The sequence below is a fragment of the Myotis daubentonii genome, chromosome 15 (genome assembly GCF_963259705.1).
Source record: "Myotis daubentonii chromosome 15, mMyoDau2.1, whole genome shotgun sequence".
In the NCBI taxonomy this organism is placed as follows: domain Eukaryota; kingdom Metazoa; phylum Chordata; class Mammalia; order Chiroptera; family Vespertilionidae; genus Myotis; species Myotis daubentonii.
The window spans coordinates 4,961,763-4,984,481 of record NC_081854.1 but is presented as its reverse complement, the minus strand read 5'-3'; the positions used below and the strand labels follow the sequence as shown (position 1 = coordinate 4,984,481).

The window sequence follows — 22,719 nt, the reverse complement described above, 5'->3', positions numbered from 1 at the left end:
GAAACACTATGAATGCAATAAAGATGGGAAAGCCTTCACTATGAAGTCAAGTTTCAATGTTCATCAAAGAAAACATACAGGAGACTGACCCTAGGGATGCAACGATTGTGGTAAAGCTTTTCCTGACTTGTCCTTATCTATATATAAAGAGCCAGGGTCATCACATCACAACCGAAGGTTCAACCAACTGGAAGTCAGTGCTGGGTTGCTGTGGTGACCCAGCAACAGCGACCCAGCACTGATTGCCACTACTGTGGATGCCCTGATACAGCAGTGACTGCTGAGGGGCTGCGGATCACACCCGAAGAGAGGTCTGGAAAGAGAGAGACAGGGTCTGATCCGTAGCCTCCATGGCAGCTTTTGATCAGCACTTCCCCCTCTCTTTTGCTCCGGGCCTGGCCAGCAGCTGGCCTCTTTCTCTTGGCCTCTGCTGGGGCTGCTGATCAGCCCTGCCTTTCTGATCAGTTCCACTGATAGGCTCAGAGACGCTGACTGGCATAGAAACCGACCAGTCAGAACCAAATATGGGTGAAGTGTGAGGAGCCAATGGCTGCCTAGGAGGTGGAGCTTTTGACGCTGACTGGCATAGAAACTGACCAGTTAGAACCTCATCTGGGTGAACTGCAAGGGCAGAACCTAAGGTGGGGGCTGAGGAGGGGTTTTAAGGCTAACAGCTGTTTGGTGTAAGGTGTAAGAAAGCAGTTCAATTTTTTGATGACCGGTTTGGCAGTATAGTGCATGGCTGGTTATCAGTCCCGATGTAGGTATTATGTATTTTTGTCTGCCAAGAGCACTCCTCCTGATGAAAAAGGCTCCCCCCCCCACCCCCATTTAAGCAATCTTATCCTATATAATCTATCTATACTACTAAAAGGGTAATATGCTAATTAGACTGGGTCAACTGGCCATCTTCCGGACACCCGACTTCCTTTTGGACAAAGCCATGGTGGTGGGGGCTGAGGTAGAGGCCGTTAGGGGCGATCAGGCTGACGGGAGGGCAGTTTGATGCGAGCTCAGGCTGGCAGGGGAGGGCTGTTGGGGGCAACCTGGCTGACGGGAGGGAAATTGGGAGCGAGATCAGGCAGGCAGGGGAGAGCAGTTAGGGGCAAAATCAGGCTGGTAGGCGAGGGCTGTTGAGGGTGAGATCAGACCAGCAGGGGAGGGCAGTTGGGGGCAACCAGGCCGGCAGGGGAGGGCAGTTGCAGGCAAGATCAGGCTGGCAAGGAAGGGCAGTTGGGACGAGATCAGACTGGCAGGGGAGGGCTGTTGAGGGAGACATCAGGCTAGCAGGGGAGGGCATTTGGGGAGAGATCAGGCTGGCAAGGGAGGGCAGTTAGGGGTAATCAGGCAGGCAGAGGCAGATGGGGGTGAGATCAGCCTGGCAGGGGAGATCAGTTGGGGCGAGATCAAGCTGTAGGGGATGGCGGTTGGGGTCGATCAGGCAGGCAGAGGTGGTTAGGGGCGATCATGCAGGCAGGCAGGTGAGCAGTTAGGAGCCAGCGGTCCCAGATTGTGAGAGGGATGTCCGATTGGAGAGGGTGCAGGCTGGGCTGAGGGACTCCCCCCGCGCTCTGCACAAATTCCGTACCCTGGGCCACTAGTTAAACATAAGAGAATTTACAGGTAGTTGCTTTGTGGAAAACCTGTAGGCCCTCAAGATAATAGTATGCAAAGAACAATAGCTCAATACAAAGAATATAGTGCTGTATTTATTGACCAGTTACCTCTTATTTTATATTGATGAAAAAATTTATAAACCTCAGATATAATCAACATTGATGAAAATATTTTAGGAGAGTATATGTCTAAAGAGTGTTTTCTGAGGTAAATCCAATGAATGTGACAGAATGAAAAACACTTGGAAGAACATCTCATATGTGATCATTAGAAATCAAGAATGAGTGAATATTTTTAAAAAAATATATTTTATTGATTTTTTACAGAGAGGAAGGTAGAAGGATAGAGTTAGAAACATCGATGAGAGAGAAACATTGATCAGCTGCCTCCTGCACACTCCCTACTGGGGATGTGCCCGTAACCAAGGCACATACCCCCCACCAGAATCGAACCTGGGACCCCCCCAGTTCATAGGCCGACGCTCTATCCACTGAGCCAAACCGGTCAGGGCAGGAAAGTAAGACATTATTAGAAATCAGTTGACACTACAGCTAGTCACTACTTGGGCAGTGAATATAGCATGGTTTGCAGTAATTCATGTTGCCTTGTCATTTGCCAGGAAATCCATGCAGAAATAACTGACAAACACATTCAATTCGGTGGTCTTTAGCAAAACTTCAGGTAACTTAATCAAGGAAAGAAGCCTTGAATGAAAAAGCATTGTCACAAGTCTAAACAGTTAATATACCTCACAAACAATTGGAGACAGGATACCTTCAGCCATATTTCTAGTTGCTTTGCCAATGATTTTGTAAGTTTTTTTTTTAAATATATTTTATTGATTTTTTACAGAGAGGAAGGGAGATGGATAGAGAGTTAGAAACGTTGATGAGAAAGAAACATCGATCAGCTGCCTCCTGCACACCTACTACTGGGGATGTGCCCGCAACCAAGGCACACGCCCTTGACTGGAATCGAACCTGAGACTCTTGAGTCCACAGGCTGACGCTCTATCCACCGGTCAGTGCTGATTTTGTAAGTTTTAAACTGGCAGTTTCTTTCACCATGGATTAAATTTTAATATATACAACACAGGAGTGGTCTATGCTTATTTCATGGTGTTAATAAACTTTGGAATTTCTTTACTTCATATTTTGTGTTATTTCAGAATATTTGAAGTACTTGAAAATGAAACTGAGCCTGGCTGGTGTGGTTCAGTTGTTGAGTGTCAACCCATGAACCAAGAGGTCACTGGTTCAAATCCCAGTCAGGGCACATGCCCACATTTTGGGCTGAAACCACAGTAGGGTTTCAATCATCGATGTTTTTATCTCTAGCCCTCTCCCGCTCAATCCAAAGCTCAATAAAAACACATTTTTAGAAAATTAAGCAATATATTAATTTTATGAAAACAACAGCACATTTAGATGTGTTTCATCAAGTTTATAAGTAGCATCAAGTGGTTTATAAAATGAAATATTAAAAAAATATGTATGTATTTTTTATTCAGTTGTAGAGAGGAAGGGAGAGGGAGAGAAAAACCCACCTTTTTTTTGTTGTTAATCCTCACCTGAGAATATTTTTCCCGTTGATTTTTATAGTGGAAGGGTGAGAAGAAAACATCCTTGTGAGAGAGACACAGCAATTGGTTGCCTCCTGCATTTCCCGAACCAGGATAGGAATTGAACCTGCAATTCAGGTATGTGCACTTGACCAGATTCAAACACAAGACCCTTCAGTGGGTGGGCCAGTGCTCTAAAATCTGAGCCTCACTGGACAGGGTTAGAGGGAAAAAAAACCCTTGTTAAAAAAATAGGCATTTTTGCCCCAGCTGGTTTGGCTCAGTGGATAGAGCGTAGGCCTGCAGATTGAAGGGTCCCAGGTTCGTTTCCGGTCAAGGGCATATACCTTGATTGCGGGCACATCCCCAGTAGGGAGTGTGCAGGAAGCAGCTAAATTGATGTTTCTCTCTCATCGATGTTTCTGACTCTCTATCCCTCTCCCTTTCTCTCTAAAAAAATCAAAATATATTTTTTAAAAATAGGCATTTTAAAAAAATGTGTTCTTGATTTTAAGAGAGAGAGAGAAATGTCAATGTGAGAGAAACACATTGATTAGTTGCCTCCTGCACATGCCTTGACCATGGCCTGGGGTGGGGAGGAGCCTGCAACCCAGGTATATGCCATTGACTGGAATTGAACCTGGGACCCTTCAGTCCACAGGCTGACACTCTATCCACTGAGCCAAACCGGCAAGGGCCTGATTGTTAAGAGATGAGAAAATTAACCTAAGCTTTGGCTCTCGTGAAAACTTGGCTACACTGAAATTCTTCTTACAGCAAAGTGTGTGTGTGTGTTTTTCAATTCATGCCAACTTGGGGAGATACTGGTGAGCTAAGAAAGATAGAGTAAGATGTGAGCAGAACAATTTAGAATTGTAGAAAAATAGCCATAGCAGCAAGTTTCATTCTTTCAACAGTTTTTTTAAAATATATTTTTATTGATTTGAGAGAGTAAGGGAGAGAGAGAAACATCAATGATGACAGAGAATCATTGATCAGCTGCCTACTGCACACCCCACATTGGGGATGGAGTCCACAACCCAGGCATGTGCCCTTGACTGGAATCGAATCTGGGCTGACTCTTTATCCACTGAGCCAAACCAGCTAGGGCTCAACAGTCTTTTATTAATAATGTCACTGCTTCAGAGGCTGTGTTACAGAGCAGTGAATAAAGGAATAGGTTCCCTACCAGGCTTCATCAAAGGCTTTATTTAAAGGGTAGCCAGTCACTGAAGAGAAAATATTCTATGTTATAGTAAATTCTTAGGTGACAGGTGATGTGAAAACACAGAAGTGGTCAAATCTAGGTTTATAGTTCTAATAAAATATTACAAGAATAATCATACAATAATAAATTGTGTTTTGCATACTCACAACTATAAACCTACTTTTTCTGCCCTGTATAAACTGAGCAGCACTCAGGAATGACAAGCATGTGGCTCCTGAAGATTTTAAGAGCACACATTTAAAGGAGAGGTGCCCTGACTGGTTTGGCTTAGCAGGTAGAGTGTTAGCCTGTGCATAGAGGGGTTCCGGGTTCGATTCCAGTCGGGGGCACATGCCCTGGTTATGGGCTTGATCCCCAATGGGGAGTGTGCAGGAGGCGGAAAATCAGTGATTCTCTCATCATTGACGTTTCTATCTCTCTCTCCCTTACTCTCTCAAATCAATTAAAAAATATATATTCGTTTATAAATAAATAACATAAAGGAAGGGAGCAAAGGGATTTGAGTATATTGGGAAGATGTTTCATGGACAAGAAAGTGCTGCCCAGTGTTCCCATGCCAGCCGTTCACCAGGAGTGTCAGACTCGGACCATTGTTTCAGTTGCAGGATGCGGGAGATTATTTTTATTTAGAACTGACTTCTATAATTTATGGCAAGTTTAAAAAAATTTTAAACTCTCTGTTAGATTATTTAGGGTTTTTTGTTTTGTTTTCTTAATATATTTTCATTGATTTTAGAGAGAAAGGGAGAAGGAGAGACATATAGAAACATCAGTGATGAGACAGAATTATTGATCAGCTTCCTCCTGCACACTCCACACTGGGTATCTAGCCCACAACCCGGGCATGTAACATGACCAGAATCGAACTCTGACCTGGTTCACAGGTTGATGTTCAAACACTGAAACACGCCAGCCAGCAAGAATTATTATTGATTTTAATAATTATTTCACAGATGCATACCCATAACTACTTTTTATATTTTGTGTGATTTTTTTTAAGTTTCTGAGTTATACATGGCTCAACTTTCATTATGAATATAGATTTCATTTACTCTAAATATTGTTTATAAATATGTTCATAGTCTCATCACATTGAAATGTCTAAAACATCATCACACCTGACATGTTAGATATGTTTATAAAGGACAAATTTTTTTTCACTATGAGAATTACAATAGCATTTTCTCATGAAGAAAACCACCAATAACAAAAGTCAATTTTTCCACTTTTTAAAAATTTATTTATCTTAGTTGATGTTCAAATTAAAACGAAACAGTAGAGTTCCATTTAAAGTTTATATTATGCCCTGGCAGGTGTTTCTAAGTGGATTGAGAGTCCTCCCATGGATCAACAGATCCTGGAGTTCCATTCCTGGTCAGGGCACATCCCCAGATTGTGGACTCAGTCCCCAATAGGGGGCGTGCAGGGGACAGCCAAAGGATGTGTCTCTCTCATGGTGTCTGTATCTCTCCCCTTCTATCAAAAAAATAAAGTTTCTATTATGCATCTTAGTTCTTTTTTATTTCAAAAGTCTGTCCTGTATTCCTATGTTATATTTTTCCTATTCATATATGATGGTTTAAGTAGGTCATTTTGGGATAAAATGTTCTAGACCCTAATGCATTCATACCTCTTTATTATGAGTCGCTGTATTGGGCTCAGGGATCACGTGTTTTCATTTGCACATGCCCAAGTCCCTTCACCAGGAAAAGATAACTTCCTTTAGCCGTTTTCAAGGTGACTCTTTGATTAGGATGGGAAGCCCTCCACAGGCCTATCTTGGTTTTTTCCCCTGGTGGTGAGGTGGGTAAACCCTGGACCCCAGCCTGGGACTACCCCACATTATGCAAAAGCGAAATCAGAAATACCACGCGGAAACCAATGAAGGGTCAGAAAGTGCGCTTCCGGTGAAGTACTAGAGGCGGTACTTCCGGTGTCCGCCAGGGAGGCATTTTGTCTGGACTCAGGTTACCATCGCTACCTTATCGGAGATTCCAGATCGCTAGTTTCTAGTGGAGATGCCCCGAGGGAAAAGCCGGGAGAGCTGTGGTGCACACAGCACACGCGCGGGTGTGAAGATGGACGTGGTAACGCGGGTGACCCGCTCCACGGCCGGGACAGGGACCGCGCTTCCCGCGGCGGCCCCTTCTCCCGCCGCTCGCGCCCTGCTACCTCCACTGAGTGCAATGGCCGCATCCGCACTGAGTCGCTGGGCTCAGGTGAGTGCGAGTCCCCGGGACCTCACCGCCTCCTCACACCGCACAGGGCAGCCCCGGGGGCGGGAGCCTGGCCCGTCCTTCAGCTCAGTTCTGCGTGGAGGGCCGTGAGGAAGGTGGAGGGGAGAGAGGAGTGTGGTGGCTTCTGAGGACACAGCAAGTGCAGGGCAGAGAGGACAGGGGTGACTTGTATCTGAGGTTCCCATGAGGATGTGGCTGTGAGTATTGAAGTAAAGATCAGAGGCAGACGGGGAGGACGTCACAATCTCAATCCGGGCTTTCCGGGCTCTGGGATCCATCAGTGGACTGGTTGGACCTGGTTCGGGCTGCAATACAAGCTCTCTCGGATAGCATGCCAAGTTCATGGGTGAGTCCAGCGAGATCCAGTGGCATTGGGGCAGGAAGGGGGCAGAAATGAGGGAGTGAACTTGAGACTGAAGATGGGAAGGGGATAAACATTACGCAGTGGTGTGCACATCTGGAGGAAGTGTGAGCTGATGGTCCTGGGGACCTGGTGTGGGGACATAAGGGTGAAGCATAAGCCCCGGTTTGTCTTTGTCCTGGAGGCAGGATCTGGGAGACTGCAGTGGTGTTGATTGGCAGGAAGGCTGGGGTCCTGCAGGCATGGCCCAGAGCTTAGATGGTGTTTCTGTGCTGTCCCCCTTCCCAACCCAGCTGCTCTGCTGAGGGCCATGCAGTGAGTAATGGGACTGATGAGAGAGCAGCCTGCACTGGCATTAGGGCCTGGTGTCCACACTAACCTGGGTGCCCTGGAGGAGATTGAGGGTGGGGAACGTGTGTGTAAGGAGTAGGAGTGCAGGTTCTCAGAGAGACAGCTCTGGTTTCAATTGTCTCAATTCTGACAGGTTGGGGTCACCTTTGAGGACATTGCCCTGTACTTCTCCAGGGAGGAATGGAGCCTCCTTGATGAGGGTCAGAGACAGCTGTACCTGAATGTGATGCTGGAGAACTTTGAACTTATATCCTCCCTGGGTAAGACCCTCACTCTCATGAATGACCTGGACTTGGCTTTGCACTTCCCCAGGCCTCTTTTCTCAGGTGCACTCTATCCTCACATGTGGACCGTGGGCACTGGGTGATTTCCAGTTTTCTGGGTAGTTGCTGTCCTTTGCTTGCACTGCCAGCTTCTCTCTGTGCAGCCCTTATACCTGCTGCACTGAACTCATAGGGATGAATATGTGGTTGGTAGTGTGGCAGGGAGCCTAATGGATTCCACCTTGATTAGCAAGGAAAAGTATTTTTTATATTCCTGTTAGTCATTTGTACATATTTTTGGATATATTTTTTCTACATCCTTAGCCTGTGTTTCTTGTTGTTGTTGTTTTATATTTTTCTTGATTTCAGAGAGGAAGGGAGAGGAGAGAGAGAGAGAAATATCAATGATGGGAGAGAATCATTCATCACATGCCTCCAGCATGTCCCCTCCTAGGAATCGAGCCCATAACCCAGGCTTGTGCTCCGGACTGGAATTGAACCCGGGACCCTTCAGTCTACAGGCCAACACTGTCCACTGAGCAAAACCAGCTAGGGCAGCTTATTTTATTTTTTAAAATAAACTTTCTATGCCTTTTTCTTTTCACCTTCCTGGTTTTCCTCTGTCTCTTCCCACCCGCCTGTGTTTCACAGGATTCCCATAATGCAGATAATGGGTCTCTTGATGGTGTTACTTAGTTCACATTGCTGTATTCTTTTATTTTAATGTTTTTTTAAGAAATATACTTCTTTAATGATTTAAGAGGAAGGGAGAGGGGGAGAGAGAGAGAAACATCAATGATGAGGGAGAATCATTGATCGTCTGCCCCCTACTGGGGGGTCAAGCCCACACCCCGGGCATGTGCCTTTGGCTGGAATCGAACCTGAAACCCTTCAGTCTGCAGGCTGACGCTCTGTCTACTGAGCCAGATCAGCTGGGGCTGCTGTATTCTTTAAATTTATTTTTCCTCTTGCTTTCCACCTGAATGATTTCAAATGATGTGTCTTTGACATCACCTATTCTTTCACGTCTGAATTTGATACTCTTCATTTTATGTTTTCAATTCATTCCTTGTAATTTATCATCTCCAGCATTTGTTTCATTCTTTTTTATGATTTCTGTCTACCTATATTTTCCTTTTGTACTTTTTTGGTGTTTTTTTAATTTATTTTTATTGACTTAAGGAAAGAAGGGAGAGGGAGGGGGAGATAGAAACATCAATGATGAGAGAGAATCATTGATCGGCTGCCCCCTGCGTGCTCCCTGTTAGGGATCAAGCCCGCAACCCGGACATGTGCCCTTGATCAGAATCGAACTCGTGACCCTTCAGTCTGCAGGCTGACAGTCTATCCACTGAACCAAACCAGCAAGGGCTGATATTTTCCTTTTGTTACTGGGTTGATTTTGTCATTATGTTGGTTCCATTTGTGTTTTCTTGTAGCTCAGAGATGTTTTTAAAAGTAAAAGTAGTTTGGATTCCTTATCAGGTTGTATGTAGATACCGTTTGTTTTCTATTGATTACTGGAAAATTATCATGTTTTCTTGGTGGTGGTTTTGTTTTCAGTATGTATTTTTTTTTAATTATACCTGTACTAGAAGCCTGGTGAACAGATGCATACAGCAGTGGGGTCCCTCAGCCTGGCTTAGGCCCACTCACAATGCAGACTGTCGCCCTATTCCCCGAAGGGTCTGACATCCCCTGAGGGATATAGTGCACGAAGCTACAGGTGGCCACGGAGGAGCCCGAGCTTCTGCTGGGTGTTATGCCGCTCCCACTCATCCCAGCCCCACTCTGCATGTCGCCGCTGCTCAGTAGCACACTGCCACAGAGGCTGGAGAGTCTCGTGCCACCGCGGCGGCACTCACCAGGCGTTAGCCCGGCGTCTGGTGCCCATCAGTCAGCTGAGCAAGGCTCCTGCCGTGAGAGCACATTGACCACCCTTGTGGTCAGTGCGTATCATAGTGACTGGTCAAATGGTCATTCGGACACTTGGTTATTTAGGCTTTTATATACTATTATATAGACTAGACGCCCAGTGCACGATATTTGTGCCCTGGGTTCACAGGGGCTTCAGCCCGGCCTGTGACCTCTCGCAGTCCAGGACCCCTTGATCCTTACTGTCCGCCTGCTTGCAGCCCCTTACCGCTTGGCCTGTTGTTCCTTAGCAATGCTGCAGAGGCAGGAGAGGGCCTCTCACCAGCGCTGCTGTGCTTGCCAGCTGTGAGCCCGGCTTCTGGCTGAGCGGCGCTCCCCCTGTGGGAGCGCACTGACCACCAGGGGGCAGTTCCTTCGTTGACCATCTGCCCCCTGGTGGCCAGTGAGCACCATAGCGATTGTTCGTTCTGGTTGACCTGCCATAACAGTTCTTAGGCTTTTACTATATAGATTGTTGAAGGTATTACATATGTCCCCTTTACCCCCCTATTGATCCCTACTAGCCCTACCCCATACCTTCCCGTAGGCTTACACCACTCTACTGTCTGTGTCAATGGGTTATGCATATATGCATACAAGTTCTTTGGTTTTTGTCCTACCACCCACCTACACCCCAGCACGTTCTCTCTCAGATTGCATGGTCTGCCCCATGCTTCCATCTCTCTGGATCTACCTTGTTAATCAGTTTATTTTGTTTATTAGATTCCACAGATGAGTAAGATCATGTGATACTTATCTTTCTCTAACTGGCTTATTTCGCTTAGGATAATATTCTCCAGGTCCCTCCATGCTGTCTCAAAGGGCAAGAGGTCCTTCTTTTTCTTTTCTTTTTTCTTTTTTTATTTTATTGATTTTTTACAGAGAGGAAGGGAGAGAGATAGAGAGTTAGAAACATCGATGAGAGAGAAACATCGATCAGCTGCCTCCTGCACATCTCCCACTGGGGATGTGCCCGCAACCCAGGTACATGCCCTTGACCGGAATCGAACCTGGGACCTTTCGGTCCGCAAGCTGACGCTCTATCCACTGAGCCAAACCGGTTTCGGCGGTCCTTCTTTTTCTATTGCTGCATATTATTTCATGGTGTACACGTACCATGGCTTTTTTATCCACTCAATGACTGATTGGCACTTGGGCTAGTACCAGATCCCACCTAATATAAATTGTGCTGCTATGAGGTAGGCGTGCATACATTTTTTTCTAATTGGTGTTTTGGGTTTCTTAGTATATATTCCTAGAAGTAGGATCTCTGGGTCAAATGGCAGTTCCATGCTTAATTTTTTGAGGAAACTCCATACTGTTCCATAATGGCTTCACCAGTCTGCATTTGCACCAGCAGTGTATGGGGTTCCCTTTTCTCCACATCCTGCCATCACTTTTCATTTGTTGATTTTTTCATGATAGCCATTCTGACAGGTGTCATTTTATGTGCATCTCTCTGATGATTAGTAACTTTAAAAATGTTTTCATGTCTCTTAGCCATCCGTATGTCCACTTGGGAGAAGTGTCTATTTAGGTCCTTTGCCCATTTTTTTTTTAACATTTAATCACCTTTATTTATTTATTTTTTTGTTAATCCTCACCCGAGGATATTTTTCATTGATTTTTAGAGAGAATGGAAGAGAGAGGGAAAGACAGAGTGAAACAACAATGTGAGAGAAACACATCTATTAGTTGCCTCCTGCAGGAGCCCTGACCAGGAAGGAGCCTGCAACCAAGGTACATGCCCTTGACCAGAATTGAACCTGGGACCCTTTGGTCCGCAGGTCGATGCTCCATCCACTGAGCCAAACCAGCGATGGCCTTTGCCCATTTTTAATTGGGCTATTTGTCTTCGGTGTAGCAGTTCTTTCTGTTTTGAATATTAACCCTTTATCAGATGTATCATTGCCAAAAATATTCTCCCTTTCAGTGGGCTACCTTTTCATTTTATCACAATGGTTTCTTTTGCTGTGCAGAAGCTTTTTATTTTGATGCAGTCCCATTTGTTTCTTTTCTCCTTAGTTTCCTTTGCCCTAGGAGATGTAACCGTAAACATATTGGTACGAGAGATGTCCGAGATTTTGCTGCCTATGGTTTCTTCTGGGATTTTATGGTTTTATGACTTACATTTTGAGCCTTTTATCCATTTTGAGGTTATTCTTGTGTATGGTGTAAGTTGGTGCGCTAGTTTCCTTTCTTTCTTTCTTTCTTTCTTTCTTTCTTTCTTTCTTTCTTTCTTTCTTTCTTTCTTTCTTTTTCTTTTTGCATGTATCTGTCCAATTATCACAGCATCACTTATTGAAGAGGCTGTCTTGACTCCATTGGATGTTTTTTGTCAATTATTAATTGAGCCTAATGGCGTGGATCTGTTTTTGGGGTCTCTGTTCTGTTCTGTTGATCTATATTCCTGTTCTTCTGCCAGCATCAGGCTGTTTTGAGTATGTGGCTTTGTAGTAAAACTTGTCATATATTGTGATCTCTCCAACATTGTTTTACTTGCTGTAGCTATTCAGGGTCTTTTTGATTCCATATAAATTTGTTCTGGCTCTGTGAAATATGACTTTGGTATTTTAATAGGGATTGCATTGAATCTGGAGATTGCCTTGAGCACTATGGACATTTTAATGATATTGATTCTACCAGTCCATAAATACAATATATTCTTCCACTTGTTTATATTTTCTTCTATCTCTATTTTCAACATCCTGTAGTTTTCTGAGTACAGGTATTTTGTCTCCTTGGTTAAGTTTATTCCTAAGTATCTTAATTTTTTTTTTTTTTTTGCAATGGTAAATGGGATTGTTTATTTAGTTTTTCTTTCTGAGAATTTATTTTTGGTTTATGAAAAAGCAATCGACTTCTGGGTGTTGGTTTTATATCCTGTTGATTTTGCCCAATTCATTTATTAAATCTAGTAGTTTATTGATGAAGTGGTTTTTATTGATTTTTTACAGAGAGGAAGGGAGAGGGATAGAGAGTTAGAAACATCGATGAGAGAGAAATATCAATCAGCTGCCTCCTGCACACCCATTACTGGGGATGTGCCCCTAACCAAGGTACATGCCCTTGACCAGAATCAAACCCGGGACCTTTCCGTCCACAGGCCGATACTCTATCCACTGAGCCAAACCGGTTAGGGCTATTGGTGAAGTCTTTTGGTTTTTCTCTGTATAATATCATGCCATCTGAAAATAATGAGAGTTTTACTTCCTCCTTTCCAATTTTGATGCCTTTTCCTTCTTCTTCTTGTCTGATCGCTGTGGTTAGGACTTCCAGTAGTATGTTGAATAATAGTGGTGAAAGCAGGCATGCCCCTCTGGTTCCTGTTTTTACCAAGGGAAAATGGTTTTCATTTTTGCCCATTGAGTATCATGATATTGACTGTCATATATGGCCTTTTTCATACTGAGATATGCTCCCTCTATTCCCAGTTTGCTGTGAGTTGTTATCACAAATGGGTTTTGGATTTCAAGGAATGCTTTTTCTTCATGTATTGATATGCTCATGTAATTGTGTCTTTCAATTTGTTTATGTGATATATCACGTTTATTGATTTGTGACTATTTATTCCAGGGATTCCAGCCTGGCATCCCTGAAATGAATCCCACTTGATTATAGTGTATGATCTTTTGAATATATTTCTAGATCCGATTTGCTAATATTTTGTTGAGAATTTTAACATCTGTGTTCATCAAGGGTATTGGCCTGTAATTCTCTTTCTTTGTAGTGTCTCTATCTGGTTTTAGAATTAGGATAATGCTGGCCTCATAAAAAGAGCTTGGAAGTGTTCCTTGTTGGACTTTTTTGGAGTAGTCTGAGGAGTATAGATGTTAGTTCTTTGAATGTTTGATAAAACTCAACTGTAAAGCTGTCCAGACCCAGGGTTTTGTTTTGAGAGAGGATCATTGATTGGCTGCCTCCTGATTGCCCCCTACTCGGGATCCAGCCCGCAACCCGGGGAAGTGCTCTAGACTGAAATTGAACCCAGTACCCTTCAGTCTGCAAGCCGACACTCTATCCACTGAGCCAAACCTGTCAGGGCAGCCTTTTTTCGGTCTGGAAATTTCTTTATTCACCATCTATTTTGAATGATGGCTCTTCAGGAGAATTCTCTTGTTCTTTCTTGGGGGGTTGTGTTTTTGTTTCCCCATTTTGGCTGCCTGTTTGCATTTGGGTCGATCTGCTACACTTCTGATCTCTAGAGTAGGACAATGTCAGACACTCCTTGTGATTGGAACTGTATACCCAGTTATGAGCTATCAGCAATCCGCAGTTTGGTGGTCCCTCTACTGTGGCAGGTTCCTTTGGAAAGGACCAAGATGTGCACCGGGTCTGCTTTTCCTATCGCTGGCCCATAAGGAGATCAGGCTAAGACTCAAAGCCTCCAGGACCCACCTCAGCCTGCAGTCTGATTGTTGTCAGCCTTGATAACCTTCAGGCTATTGACCGAGAGTGGGGCCAGACATGTTCTAACAGGGTGTGACAATTGGCTTCCCCCAGGCAAAAACTGCCTGGATGGCAAAGTTCCACAGCAGAAAGATGTCCTCCATATCATGAGGAAATGACTTAGCACAGGATACTAGGGTGGCTGCCCTCAGAGTTCCAACCCCAGAGACCCCAGCCCTGGACTCTCCTCACACAGTTTCAGTCCACTCTGCCCTCCGTCTGCCAGAGCCCATGGTGAGTGGCTGCACTCGAAATTTTGTGCTTTTAAGAGGGTGCCTGCGTTTGCCGCTTTTCATATCCATATGTTTTGCAGGCACCCCTCTTAGTTCTCCTGCTCTGGGCTTGGGATCTCAGCTTGGGATTCAGACACCAGAGTTCTTAGTGGGAACACCCACAGCCAAAATATCCCTCCAAAATTCAACTGTTGTCTGTGGGAACCCAGCCATCCCTTTTGTGTTTCAGCATTGCCGACCAGTCTGTATGCAATCACCACTTCCTGTGCTTTGTTATCAGGGTTCTCTCCAGCTAGTGCTCAGCTGATTTTTCAGGATGGTTGTCCTGCATTTTAGTTGTCTTACCAGCTTGGTCTTGAGAGCTTGTCAGTGTGCCTTCAACTTATTCCATTGCCATTTTTTCTCCTCTTTAGTATTTCTTTTATTACTGTACTAGGGGCCTAGTGCACGAAATTCATGCAAGGGGGGTGGGTCCCTCACCCCGACCTGCACTCTCTCCAATCTGGGAGCACTCATGGGTACCCTCTTCAATCCAGGAGTTTCTGTCTGTCTTTGTAATCATATGAGCGAATTGTCTGAGACCCCAACCCAGTTCACTTTGGTGCTCACAGAATAATAGAGGTCTTTTCTTTTCTTTGCTCCATTGGTGGAGATTTCCTAGAAGTTGCAGGATATCTTCCTTTTAATTTTTCCTCAAAACTCTGACTTTAGTTATGATTCTAACCTTTGCTCTTCCTCCATCCCCCACCTGCAACAGTAACTTGCTCCTGGCTCACTTCGCTCTAGTGTCTAGGGCAGGGGTGGGCAAACTTTTTGACTCGAGGGCCACAATGGCGTTCTTAAACTGGACCAGAGGGCCGGAACAAAAGCATGGATAGAGTGTTTGTGTGAACTAATATAAATTCAAAGTAAACATCATAACATAAAAGGGTACGGTCTTTTTTTCAATAGTTTTATTCATTTCAAACAGGCCGGATCCAGCCCGCGGGCCGTAGTTTGCCCAAGGCTGGTCTAGGGGATCCCATAGCACGTCTGCCACCAGAACTACGATTCCCAGAATTCCTGGTGCTCCCTGCGCTCTTGGTTTCTGATTCCAATCCAGGAACTGCAAAAATCAAAAGGACTGGGAACTCCAGCCGCCCCCAGGCCGAGCAGACAAGACCGGACACTCCAGTAGTGTCCCCGGGACCCCGGCCACTCGGCACCGCCGTGTGCTGGCTACAGGCTCGGAGCAGGTGGGGTCCTGGGGAGGACTTTGGCCCATCCCGCCCCCAGCTGCTTGGCGCCTGTGCATGTGCGTGCTGCCCACAGGCCCGAAATCTTTGTCAGGTTAATTTGCATGCTCACTCCTGATTGGCTGTGGTTGTCCTGGAGGGACCATCAATTTACATATTTGGCTATTATTAGTATGGATTAAGTGTCTTCACATATCATGAAGCAGTTACTCCTTTAATCCTTTCACCCTTATGGACCAATTATGTAATGATAATTAGATTTATCTACATGAGTGATAAAGGCTGTTGGCTGGGAGGGGTGTTGTTTTGATCTTGAGAAACGATTCAAAAGTCTTGCCTCCTTGATGCTCTATGAGCTGAGCTCTTAATAACAAATAATGTATGAGTCCACAATGACTTTGGTAGCAATTATTTTCAGTGACAAGGGTGAAAAATAGTGCTGGGGACATACTGATTTCTGTTTCTATTCTATGGTAGGTTGTGGCCAAAAGTATTTCTTTGATAATTCATACCAACAAACACTAAATGGTCCTTTGATGTGTAAATTGGGGGGAATACACAGATGTTATATGGGCTTTTGCAGTTTTCCAAAACAAAACTTTTCTTTTTTTTTTTTTTTTTTTTTTAATTTTTTTAAAATTAAATCTTTATTGTTCAGATTATTACATTTGTTCCTCTTTTTTTCCCCCCCATAACTCCCCTCCTCCCAGTTCCCGCCCCACCCTCCGCCCTCACTCCCCACCCACTGTCCTCATCCATAGGTGCACGATTTTTGTCCAGTCTCTTCCCACATCTCCCACACCCCTTCCCCCCCCAAGAATAGTCAGTCCATTCCCTTTCTATGCCCCTGATTCTATTATAATCACCAGTTCATTCTGTTCATCAGATTATTTATTCACTTGATTCTTAGATTCACTTGTTGATAGATGCATATTTGTTGTTCATAATGTGTATCTTTACCTTTTTCTTCCTCTTCCTCTTCTTAAAGGATACCTTTCAGCATTTCATATAATCCTGGTTTGGTGGTGATGAACTCCTTTAGCTTTTCCTTATCTGTGAAGCTCTTTATCTGACCTTCAATTCTGAATGATAGCTTTGCTGGATAAAGTAATCTTGGTTGTAGGTTCTTGGTATTCATCACTTTGAATATTTCTTGCCACTCCCTTCTGGCCTGCAAAGTTTCTGTTGAGAAATCAGCTGACAGTCGTATGGGTATTCCCTTGTAGGTAACTGAGTTTCTTTCTCTTGCTGTTTTTAAGATTCTCTCTTTATCTTTTGCTCTTGGCATTTTAATGATGATGTGTCTTGGTGTGGTCCTCTTTGGATTCCTTTTGTTTGGGGTTCTCCGCGCTTCTTGGACCTGTAAGTCCATTTCTTTCACCAGGTGGGGGAAGTTTTCTGTCATTATTTCTTCAAATAGGTTTTCAATATCTTGCTCTCTCTCATCTTCTGGCACCCCTATAATTCTGATGTTGGTACGCTTGAAGCTGTCCCAGAGGCTCCTTACACTATGCTCGCATTTTTGGATTCTTTTTTCATTTTGCTTTTCCGGTTGGATGTTTTTTGCTTCCTCGCATTTCAAATCATTGACTTGATTCTTGCGCTCCTCTGGTCTGCTGTCGGGCGTCTGTATAATATTCGTTATTTCAGTCCGTGTATGCTTAGTTTCTAGTTGGTTCCCCAATATAAGATCGAGGGTCTTATTAGTTTTCGTGTAGATCTCATTAAGTTTATCGGCAGCTTCTAAACAGTTCTTGAGAGACCTTAAAAGTGTGGTTCTGAACTCTATATCTTCCTTTGACAATTTTGTCCTGTTTCTTTGTCTCCGCATTTTGTTATGCTTCCTTGGTGCACCCCCTAGTGGTCTTTGTTCGCAGTCTTATAGTTAAATCTTGATTGTTGTAGCTAATTCCAGGGAGGGTTTGACCTCCAGGCCAAGTGGCTATGAGAATCAGCTGTGTCAGCAGTGAGAGAACTTCTGTCCTCTAGGGAGGTGCTAATCTAGCCTTTGCCTGAGGCTATCCGGCAAATGCCTCTGTGCAGGGCTTGGGCAGGGCGGGTCGCACAGGATCAACAGGGTGGGCCAGAGAGAGCAGTTATGGCGGCTCTCAGTCCTGTCCCCAGGGGCTCTGCCTCTCTGAGTCCCAGCACCCGCTGCAAAGCTCGGAGAGAAAGCTGCACTTGCTCCGACCGAAGCCAGACAGTCCCGCTTCTCCCGTTTGAGTCTGGGTCCCTAAAGACTCGCCCGGATCTGGTGCTCAGAGTCTGCGACTCCCTCCCGATTGAAAACAACAACCGCGCCCTCCGCCGCCAGCCCGCTCCGCGCACTCCGCACCTCAGAATTTGACTTCAGCACTGCGCCTCCTCTGAGTGTCCGTGTGCGCCTCTCTTTCCTCCTAGTTGTAGGACCTCCACTCAGCCAGCGTTCCTGTGGTTCTGGGCGATGTCCCTTTCGTTTTTTGGTTTCACTTTTGAAGTAGTTGTTCAAAGCAGCAAACTCCGGCGTTAACCTATGCTGCCATCTTGGTTCTCCTCCAAAACAAAACTTTTCAGTGTATTTCACAGAACGATCCACTCATGTTAGTGTGGTTACTCTGACTCTGGTTTTTAACCCTAGCTCTCTTCAAATCTTTTTGATTACCCATCTTCCCAGTCATCCTTTCTATGCAGTTCTCTCCTGTTTCGGTCTTTTGCATTGCTCTTTGTCTTTATTGGGCTCTTATTCCCATCTCTGGTGGGTGTTTATTTATTTGTTTCTTTGTGGATACCTGTCTACTTATTCTGGCAGGAAGATAAATTCTTCTATCTCCTATTTTGCTATGTTGCTGGTGTCACTCACATAGTTTTTTATTTTATTTTTTTTTCTGCTTCGATTTGTGTTTTTTTTTCTCTGTTGTTTCATCCATGCTCTCTTGTTCTACCACAATACTGGCCATGCATCTTTTCAGTTTTTCTTTGAGGATTTCTGTCATCTGTATCCAATGGAATTGCTCAACTGGGATTTAAGGGGAAGAATCATTTTTGCATTATAAGAGAAAGATGACTGTGTCCACGGCAGAGTGGACTCAGAGGCCGTCTTTCCTTGGTGAAGGGCTGTTGGGCAGAGTTTGACACAAGAGCTTCATTAAGATTATAAGTAAGAACTTTTGTTCAACATTGTTTTGTTACCATTGCCAGTTCTGTACCCCATTCTACTTGTGCTTGTTTATTATTTACACTTTGCAAACTGTTCAGTTCTATTTTTTAAAAGGTTTTTCTTTATTTTAGACACAGGGAGGGGAGAGAGAGAGAGGAGTGAAGAGAGAGAAACATTGATTGGTTACCTCCTGTATGCAGCCCAAATGACAGTTGAACCTGGAACCTAGGAATGTGCCTTCACAGGGATTCGATCTGGCATCCTTTCAATGGGTAGGATGATGCTTAACCCACGTTGCCACACTATCTATGGCTAAAGTACTCCATTCTAACCGTTATAATTTCCACTTAGGTTTCCAGCTTATGGATAATCTTTACCTCTCTAAACTATGTACCTCAACTGCTTCCATACAGGTTCCTCTTTACTGCACTCCAACCTTGATCCATGCCTTTACAGCCTTGGTGTGTCACATATTATATTAACCATACACATCATGTGCTGGAATGCAATGGGTTTTAATATGTTCGAGCACATTCATATTGTTCTACACAAGCTGCATCAACAGTTAGAATGGTCCTACAGGAAGCTGTTTGTGAAGGAACAACTTGGGAGCCCTACCTCTCTCGTTTGTGTCCCATCATGTGTTCCTGCCCCTCCCGTGCTAAGGTCTCCACCATTGAGTGACCTTAGGAGTCAAGTAATGTATAACAGCCATTTCCTCAGAGTCTAACTCACTGGTCTTAAAAAGCATCCCATGCAATCATGCCTGGTTGTGACAGATAGACAGTTGAGATGAGGGTATTTCTTCCTTCCAAAGCCATCATGTACTTCACCTGCATTTCCTTTTATTTAGGTTGCTGCTGTGGAGCAGAGAATGTGGAGGCACCTTTTGAAGAGAACATTTCTATAAGAGTGTCACAGGCAATGAATGCCAAGTTAGCTTTGTCTTCCCAGAAGAGCCACCCCTGTGAGAGTTGTGGATTAGTTTTGAGAAACATTTTCCACTTGACTCATCAGCAGGTATTACAACACAGGCAGATACTGTTGAGGTGTGGGGCATGTGCAAAACAATTTTATTTCAGTGCACAGTTTCACCAGCACCAGCTGCAGTACTTGAGAGAGAAGCCTTTGATAAGAGGTGTGAACAGTGTCTCACTTGAAAACAGCTGCAATTTCAATGTGTTTCAGAACCTTTTTACCTGTGGAGAGGTGGAGCAGGACATCCTTAGCATGGCAGGCCATTTCCAGCAAAAGGATACTCAGATCAGTGACAAGCCAAATGGTATCTCAATGTGTGGGGTGACATATCAAGGGAAAAATAATTATTTTACTACAAAAGAAAGTAAGAAAGCCATTGGCTATAACTACACGTGTATTTGGGACAACGGTGTCCCTACTGGCAAAGCATATTTCTGTTGCCGTGAATGTGGAAAATATTTTGCCCAATTTTCTACTTTTTGTTACCATCAGAGATTTCATGCAGAAAAACAGCTTTATGAGCACAGTGAATTTGGGAATTCTTTTACCAGTATTACTGGCCTCCTTTCTCATCAGAGTTGTCACAAAGGTGAAAGGCCTTATCAATGTATTGAATGTGGAAAATCTTTTACCAGGATGTGTTTTCTTCGTGATCATCAGATAGTTCACACTGGAAAAATGCCTTATGAGTGCAGTGAATGCGAAAAATCTTTTACCTGTAAAAGTGGCCTCCGTTACCATCAGATGAGAGTTCACACTGGAGAAAGGCCTTATGAGTGTAATGAATGTGGGCAATCTTTTGTCAGTAGTAGTGGCTTCCGTTATCATCAGAAATTGCACACTGGAGAAAGGCATAAGTGCAATGAATGTGAGAAATCTTTTAACAGTATCTATCATCTTCGTTATCATCAGAGAGTTCATACTGGAGAAAGGCTTTATGAGTGCAGTGAATGTGGGAAATCATTTGTTCAGAAACATGGCTTCCAATGTCATCAGAGAATTCACACTGGAGAAAAGCCTTATGAGTGTAGTGAATGTGGGAAATCATTTACTCGGAATAATGTCCTTAATCGTCATAAGAGAATTCACACTGGGGAAAAGCCTCATGTGTGCAGTGAATGCGGAAAATCTTTTACCTGTGGAAGTAGCCTTCGTTACCATCAGATGGGAGTTCACACTGGAGAAAGGCCTTTTGAGTGCAATGAATGTGGAAAATCTTTTACCAGTAGTAGTGCCTTCCGTCGTCATCAGAAAATTCACACTGGAGTAAGGCCTTATGAGTGCAACGAATGTGGAAAATCTTTTATTAGTGGTAGTAGCTTCCGTCGTCATCTGAGAGTTCACACTGGAGAAAAGCCTTATGTGTGCAGTGAGTGTGGGAAGTCTTTTACCACCAAGTATTGCCTTAATTGTCATGAGAAAACTCACACTAGAGAAAGGCCTGATGAGTGTAGTTAATATGGGAAATCTTTTATCCAAAATTCTAACCCTACTCCCCACATAAGAGTTCACATTGGAGGAAGGTCTTGGATATGTAGGAAATGTAGATTTTTTTTGTTCACCCATAGCAATACTATAAGAAATTCCATGAAGCCCTAGTTGTCTGAACTGAATCTCATACACTGCAACATCAAGCGTAGTGAGATTCCCAATAAATTTGAGTGCTGTGAAAATCATGTGTGTGTACTTTGCACTTATTTTTTAAACTTTTTATTAATTTTAGAGAGGAAGGGTGATGGAGAGAGAAATAGAACTATCTATGATGACATATAATCAGCTCCATCCTGCACATCCTTTACTGGGGGTTGACCATGCAACCGGGACATGTACCTTGATTGGAAACCCACTGAGCCACATGTGTATGTTATAATTTGTTATTTACACAGGTGTCTTGCCAATTCTATGTCCCTGCATCATTTTTTTTTCTTCTACACCTGTGTCCTATCACCAGATTCACAACCTCTGTCAATTTTTTAAATATATTATTGATTGCAGAGAGGAAGGGAGAGAGAGACGGAAACATTAGAAACATGAATGATGAGAATCATTAATCGGCTGCCTTCAGCACGCCCCCTGCTGGTGATCGAGCCTGCAACCTGGTCATGTGCCCTTGACTGGAATCGAACCCAGGACCCTTCAGTCTGCAGACTGATGCTCTATCCACTGATCCAAATCAAGTAGGGCTGTCAATATTTTTTTTTCCTTAAATATGTTTTTAGTAGACTCCCGGCACACAAAATTCATGTGTGTGTATGGTCCCCAGGCCTAGCTTGAGATTAGGGCCATCTTCCCTGGCTGCCGGCAGCCTACCTCACCCCTCACCTTCCTGTTCACCATCAGGCAAATGGAGCCTGCCGGGCGGAGGGGTGGGGGGGGTGGTTGGAGGGGGGGACTGAGAGGTTGGCTGGCAGACCCTGATCAAGCCATCAGGGCCTACAGGTTGGGTGCAGCTCCTGATGGTCAGTGTGTGTCATAGTGACCGGTGGGTGGATCCACCATTTGGTCCAATTGCATGTTACCCTTTTATAGGATATTAAAGTATATATTTTATTGATTTTTTACAGAGAAGAAGGGAGAGGGATAGAGAGCCAAAAACATGGATGAGAGAGATCTATCAGCTGCCTCCTGCACGCCCCCCAGTGGGGATGTGCCCGCAACCAAGGTACATGCCCTTGACCGGAATTGAACCTGGGACCCCTGAGTCCGCAGACCGATGCTCTATCCACTGAGCCAAACCGGTTCGGCATTTAAAAAAAAAATTATATATATATATTGATTTCAGAGAGAAAGGGAGAGGGAAAGAGAGAGAAACATCAATGCTGAGTGAAAATCATTGATTCGCTATATCCTATCTCCTGCACATCCCCAACTGGGGATTGAGCCTACAACCTGGTCATGTATCCTGACCGGAAATGGAACCATGACCTGTTTTATAGGTCCAGTCTCACCCCCTGAGCCACACCATGTATCTCACTCCTATTTTGGTTGATGAAGCTATTTCACCTGGTCCACCTATATGGCTTTCACAGATTGCATGGGTCACCATCCTCATGTGCTCAGGAAAGCTAACTCCGTTCTCTGTTTTGTTTGAGAAATTTGGGAGTAGCCTGCGCTTGTACGAGGTCTTATTTCCTTTCACTCTGATTAGTTGCCATA

General features: G+C 44.2%; 1 protein-coding gene across 1 annotated transcript; it reads left to right on the top strand.

The window, feature by feature from the left end:
- The first annotated feature begins 7,458 nt into the window (after positions 1-7,458).
- Positions 7,459-21,239, top strand: LOC132216115 (zinc finger protein 883-like). Its single transcript, XM_059665209.1, has 2 exons — positions 7,459-7,615; positions 19,439-21,239. The coding sequence occupies exons 1-2, from the start codon at positions 7,582-7,584 to the stop codon at positions 21,019-21,021; spliced, it is 1,617 nt and encodes a 538-aa protein (XP_059521192.1). The 5' UTR covers positions 7,459-7,581; the 3' UTR covers positions 21,022-21,239.
- Positions 21,240-22,719: the final 1,480 nt, after the last annotated feature.

Coding starts and splice junctions, on each gene's coding strand:
- LOC132216115 (XM_059665209.1), top strand. CDS start 7,582: ATGCTGGAGAACTTTGAACTTATATCCTCCCTGG. Junction 7,616..19,438: donor TGAACTTATATCCTCCCTGG/GTAAGACCCTCA, acceptor CCTTTTATTTAG/GTTGCTGCTGTGGAGCAGAG.